General features: G+C 67.2%; 1 protein-coding gene across 1 annotated transcript in view; it reads right to left on the reverse strand.

Annotated features, from left to right (window-relative positions):
• MEX3D (mex-3 RNA binding family member D) overlaps positions 1–6348 on the reverse strand; it is a 16434-nt gene that overhangs the window by 1131 nt on the left and 8955 nt on the right. Inside the window, exons 4-6 of the mRNA XM_029916357.1 lie at positions 5712–5770; positions 5361–5558; positions 6–638 (exon numbers count right to left, since the gene is read on the reverse strand). Coding sequence (XP_029772217.1) covers positions 6–638; positions 5361–5558; positions 5712–5770 — 890 coding nt within the window. The remainder of the gene's footprint in view (positions 1–5; positions 639–5360; positions 5559–5711; positions 5771–6348) is intronic.

Here is a 6348-nt window from a genome sequence, read left to right on the forward strand (position 1 = left end):
TGGGGGCCCCCCGCGGGCCCCCGCATAGAAGACCTCGGGGGCCCCCAGGGCCGTGTCCCCGCGGAGACCAGCTGTGGGCGCCGGAGGCCTCCGCCCGGGGTTGGGGGCCTTGGCCCAGAGGCCGGCGGCCGTCCCGAGCAGGTCCAGACACACGTCGGTGCCGTTGGCATGGAAGTCACTGTCGGGGCCCGCGTCGGTGAAGGCGCCGGTTCGCAGCGTGATGTGCGCCTCGATCTCTTCGCGCGCTCGGTCCACGTTCTCGGGCATGCCCGTCACCGCGAACACAGGCTCCTTGTCGCGCCCGGGCGTCACGATGTAGGTGTGCGTCCGCTGCTGGATGCGCTTGATGGTGGCGCCCTTGGGCCCCACCACCAGCCCCACCACGCGGTAGGGCACGCGCACCTGGATGGTGGTCTGTCCCGGCAGGTGGGGCGGGCCCTGCGCGGCGCCCGGCAGCCCGCCGGCCTTGCTGCGCGTGGCGCGGATCACGGAGAAGTGCTCGGCGGCGGACAGGATCTCGCGTTTGGCCATCTCCACGTCCTCCTTCCGGCCGGTCACGATGAAGACCGGCTCCTCCCCTCGTACTGGCGTCTTGATGTAGGTATTCGTCTTAGCCCGCAGAGCCTTGATCTTGCACCCTGGGGGTGGGGGCGGGGAGACACGGTAAGGATGGGGACCCCTCCCCAGGGCAGCCCTCGGAGTAGCAGCTGTGGGGGGCGGGGCAGCCTCCGGCAGGGCTGGGAGCCCCCACCCGGCTGCCCCTCCACTGGGCTTTATCCTCAGACACACATCTCAGTTTCCCCTCCGGTCCGAGGCTGGGAGGTGGTGGTGGGCGTGGCTAGAAGGCAAGCAGGACCCCACTGTGGGCTGAAGCGCCCCTCGAAATTCATGACCACCTGGCACTTGTGGACAGGACTGGATTTGAAAACGTTTGCAGGTGTAATTAGTTAATGGGAGGCCTACGGGAGTAGAGGTGGCCCCGAATCCAGGAACCAGTGTTCTTATAAGAAGGACGAAAGGACAGCGATGGGGACGAGGCAGCCACAGGCGGGGACGCAGGGGACCAGCGGCCACACCAGGAGCCGGGTGAGCAAGTTCAGGCGAGGCGGCCCCCCAGCTCCTGGAGGGAGTGGTCAGTCCACACCCTGCCGCCGTGCTCCCTCCCGCCGGGACTGCGGGGGGCGCTACCGAGTCAGGCTGTCCAGCCTGTTCTGTCGCTCCCAGGACACTAACGCAGACCACACCCCCCAACGGCAAGTCCCTCCCGATGGGTGTGGCAGTCCAGGCGCCCACTGGGAGAAGCACAGGTCTCACTCAGGTCAGTCCCAAAGGCCTCGTGGTCCCGGCCCTAGGGGACGCTCACGGACAGCACTGTGCTGTCGTAGGCCGGGCTGGGGGTCTCCCCCTGTGGAAGGCATGGGGGCATCTGCGTGCAGGGCGCAGTGAGGGGTGCAGTGCGTGAAGGGGGTGCCTGCCCACCTCCACCCCGAGGGCCTTCTGAGACCTCCAGAGTCTGGGCGCCCCTCCCCCGTCCCAAGCTCTGGGCCCAGCAGGGTCAGAGGGATAGGGATACTGTGTCACACAGAGGGTGGCCCGTGAGAGATAACGATGTTACCTTCCCAGGTGGAAGCTAACAAAAGTGGGCGGGACCAGAGCGCCTGCATGGAAGGAATCAAAGATGTGCAGGGGGCGGGGGGACTGCTCCGGTAAGGGGACTCTGGGAGGTGGCAGGGGGGGTCCCGGGGGCAGTCCCACCCCGAGCCCAAGGACAGCAGTCCCTGTCCACGGCTTTGAGCAAAAACGGAGCCAAGTGAACTGGGGTCAGAAACCTCCCGGGGAGGGTGGAGGGTGGGCCAAGGCCGCTCGTAGCCCATCCCTGGGTCCTGGGCCCCCAGCCCCCGTGTCCTCCCCTCAGCGGCTCACAGCATCACCGGCATCATCCCCCCAAAACCCACCCTGACCCAGACCTGCCTCCACTTCTGCCCAGATGGTCCCCTTCCCACGTGGCAGCAGGCAGGTAAGCTTTCAAATCACCCGTCAGTCCCGTCCCGACCCCTCCGGGAGCTCCACCCGCGCTGGCCTCCCTGCCCCCACACGGCCTTTACCGTCCTCAGGGGTGTCCTCAGTGCGCGGGCCTGCACCCCCTTCTCTGCACCCAGTCTCCGCCCCGCGCCCCTTCTCCCAGGAAGCCCACACTGACTGCACCAGGATTCCACCACGCACTGCTCAGTTGACTTCCCAAGCTCCCCGGGCTGGTGGACAGTGAGGATCAGGCCCGGGGGTCGCACCGGCCGCCCAAGGACCGTGCCTGTTTGCTCACCAGTAAGAGAAGGGCACGGACAGATGCGGCCTCGGCCTCATGGGTCTGGGGCTGACAGGTGGCCCCGGGCGGTGCCCAGCCGTCAGGCATCCCAAAGGCCAGCTGGCAGGGGGTCATGCCTTCACCAGAGTGTGCACCCCAGCACCCCAGGGAGGAGGGGCGGGGGAGGAAACCGGGGTGCAGAGGCAGCCCCGGGTGCATCACAGAGCCGCCCCGTCCCGTCCCTAAGGGAAGCCCTGGGCGCCGCCAGCAGCCAAGAGGCATTTCCACTGGGACACCATTTGAGCCAAGCCCCCAGGTGGCAGAGTGTGAGGGGGCGGTGGGACCGCCAGGTCTGGGAAATCGAGGCCACCTTCCCGCCCTGGGGGGTGTAAGGCAGCGAGGCAGGAGCCAGGCCTCCCGCCCGGACCTCACCGCTGGTGCCAGGCTGAAATGCAGATTCCGGGGCCCTGCCACCAGGAAGCCACCTCTGGCAGGCACGCCTGGGGTGGGGGTGACCGCCCCAGAGCTGGCTCTGCCCGCCTGAGCACCTCACTGCAGCTGGAGCCTCCCCTCAAACTGGGGTGCGGAGGCAGGTCCTGTCACTCACGTGACTTCATTCTGGGGTCCTGGCCACCTGCGTGCTGCCCCCAGGGACCCGCACAGAGACCACGGGCCACACTTATCAACAAAACCTCAAGGCAGTGAGGGGGAGCAGACGGGCAGGCCCCTGCAAAGAGGCCACGCGCCAGGGGAGGGTTCCCGGCCAAGGCGGGGCGGAGCGGGCAGAGAAGCAGGGCAGGGCTGGGCACATCCTCACCACGATCATCACCCGGTGCAGTGCTGTCCCCACGGCAGGGCCCAGACGGGCGGGGGTCCTGGGGAGGCTGTATCACAGTGGGTGGTGCGGGGGGGGGGGCACCCGAGTGATTAAGGCACAGCAGGGAAGGTCTATGCTCACCAACACAAGGAAGCCCCAACCCAGATCCAGGGGACCCCCTTCTCTCTGCACCCCACAGAGGACATGCAGGAACCCCAGGTGTTGGGAGGAGCCCCGAGCCCGCGGTGCTGGGGCCTGGTTCGCAGGGAGAGCAGTGGGCGGTGCGGGTTTCCCCCCACGGGGAGGGGGGGGGTGGGGAACAGCCGGAGAGCATGGTCCCCAGGCTGACGCCGGGAGACACAGAAGGGCCCAGGGCGGCTGAGCACCAGCCCGTCTCTGGTATCATTCGCCCATTCCTGAGCCCCGTGCGCTGCCCCACAGGCACACACCCAGCAAGGAGGCTCTCAGGAGGGCCAGGCCCTAGGTCACAACTAGGGCAAGCGGGCACCAGCCCCCCTGGTGACCTTTGCTGACTGGCTGGAGGCAGACCACCCTGACTCTTGTTGGAGTCTCCGTTTTTCCTGTCTGTAAAATGGGCTCATCTCCCCCCAAGCCTGGAGTTTGGAAGGTGGAGTCCTCTCCCGGGCCACCTCTGTTCCCTGCAGTGCAGGACGGGCTGACGGGACTGAGGCTCAAATCCCAGCTCTGCCGGCCCGGCTCTGGCCCGTGTCTCTGCCCCCCATGACCCTCAGCTGCAGGGGGCCCCCTCGGGGATCTCCTGAGGCGGGCGGGGCTCCTAGGCAGGGCACCTCGTGGGTGCGGGGAGGAGCGTGAACTCTCAGACTTTGTGACCACCTGCCCTGACCCCACAGGGTGCAGAGCCCATTCTAGGCTTGAAAAAGCCCAGAGAACAGCAAGCGAGAGTCGGTGTGACTCTGCGACCCTGCCTGGCCGCCGGGGGCTTGACGGAGGGTGCAGAGCCGCGCCGGGGGGCCGCAACACTCCCAGGTACGGACTGTGTGTCCCCACAAGGTGGGGAGCTGATGGGGGAGCGGAGGGAGGCAGGCGGTAGGACGGGACACCAAGAGTCCTCCGGGCTGTGCGTGACCACTGGGCCACAGAAGACGGGAGTCACAAATGGTCCAAGAGGTGGGACATTCAAGGTCTGACCAAGGGGCCCAGTGGCCCCAGAACTGATGCTCCCTCCCCGAGTCCCCGCCTCCCGCTTACAGGACCTACGCCCGCCCGCTGGGGCTGCACTCACAGCCCTCTTGCATGACCTCCGGGTCATGACCTCAAGGGCCATGAGTTCAAGCCCCACAAGGAGCTCTGTGCTGAGGCTTCTCTCTCTGCCCTCCCCTGCTCAGCTCTCTCTCTTTCTCGATCTCTAAATAAAACATAAAACCCCAAAGCTCGCTCTTCCTTGGGAACTGTCACAAAGCCCCCAAGGGTGGTACTGTCCCCCAGCACAGAGTCGCATCCGCCTCGGGTCACTGGGCCTCCCCAGTCTGCACCCCGCAGAGCCTGCCTTGCTATCTGCCACCAACAAGCCTCCGAACGGACACCCAGTAAATGGGTGCCAAAACGCCACCCAGGGTGTCGGGGTTGGGGCTGACACCCCAAGCTTAGTCCTCCAGAACCAAAGGCATAGGCTCAGATGCCCTCTGCTTGACCCCCACCAACACTGGTGTGGGCTCGGCCTCTTCGGAAGGACCCCGGGTGCCAGGACACGCCATTCACGGGGGACACGCCATTCACGGGGGACACGCCCTCGTGCTTCCCCAGCCAGCAGAGCAGCCTCGAGATTCTGGACAACAGCCCCCAGCTCAGTTTCCCAGGCGCCCCCACCCGCCGCACAGGCAGCTGCACATTCCCAGCACCGCAGACGTCTGGTCACACCTCCCAGGACAGGTGTGACGACCCGGGGCTGGGACAGGGCTGCAGTAGGGTGGCGGTGGGAAGCATCAGGCTGGGGTCCTGTTGTGCCTAATCCTGGGTCCCCGCCCCTCCCCCAGCTCCGTCCCTCCCAGGCCCCACACTCCTCTCCCCCAGCTCTGTCCCCCCACAGGCCCCACACTCCCCTCCCCCAGCTCCCATCCCTCCCCCAGACCCCACACATGCACACAAAGCAAGAGGACTAACTGGCCAAACCACCCCTCACACCCGGAACTCCGAGAGGGCAGTATCCTGCCTGGGGCATCCCTGTGGTCCTCTGCCCCCTGTGCCAAAGTGACAAGTCACCTTGCAATTCAAGCGCCCTACCCCCTCCTCTGGCTTCTGTTACTGAGCGCTCAAAGGCCATCCAGAGTGTCCGGCAGCTCCTCCTCAAACCCCGCCCAGACCCCACCCCACGTTCTAGAACCTGGCCTCCAAGCAGCTGGCGGGGCACACAGGGGTGCAGGCAGGAGGCAGGAGGGAGCTGGCGCTGCGGGCAGCTGGCTAAAAGGGTGGGTGGGCGTGTGTCCGGAGGAGCATCGCCCGCCCGCCCGCAGCTCCAGGGCCAATGAGCGGCCGCCGGCCTGATGTCACCCTGCAAATCTCAGACCGGCTCTCTAACAAAGAGAACAATGGGGCGGCCGCAGGGACTCTGACGAAGCCGCTTGCGGGACCCCGCACCCCGGGCCTGCTGCCGCTGGGCTGCCAGCGGAGGCCTAGGAGGTTGGACCCCACAACGGCTTTTACAGATGGTCCTTAAGCAGGTCTCCGAATCCCTGACTTGGGGCTGATAGCAGGGTGGGGATCCTCATCCGTGCTCCAGCTCCCCACCGCCAGATGGCCCCCAAGCTAGCAAGTGGGATGTATACCCCCTTTGTATGCCCAACTTCTGTCTTGATTCGGCCAGAGCACCCCCCCCCGCCCCGCCCCCAAGCCACCCTCTAGCCCCAGGGAGCCCCGCCTCAGGCCCACTTTGGGAGTGGAGCTCCCACGGCCCAGCCCGGCCTGGCCCCCTGGTCCTCGGGATGCCACCGCTAGCGGCCGAGGGCCTGGGCAGAGGCGCTGCACAGAGGGGCTTGACCGGGCTGGGGGCGTCCAGACAAAGGCAGCGGCGGGGAGGAGCGCGGGCTGCGCCCAACTTTCTCGCGCCGCCCGCAGCAGGACAAAGGCGCACGCACAGGCGGCCACTGAGGCCCGGAGCCCATACGCGGGGCGTGGCCAGGGCCCGGCGTCCGGCGGGGGCTGGGGTGGCCTGGGGTGGGCTGGGGCGGCCCCCTCCCCGGGGCGAGCGACG

Source organism: Suricata suricatta, chromosome 12, assembly GCF_006229205.1.
Source record: "Suricata suricatta isolate VVHF042 chromosome 12, meerkat_22Aug2017_6uvM2_HiC, whole genome shotgun sequence".
NCBI lineage: Eukaryota > Metazoa > Chordata > Mammalia > Carnivora > Herpestidae > Suricata > Suricata suricatta.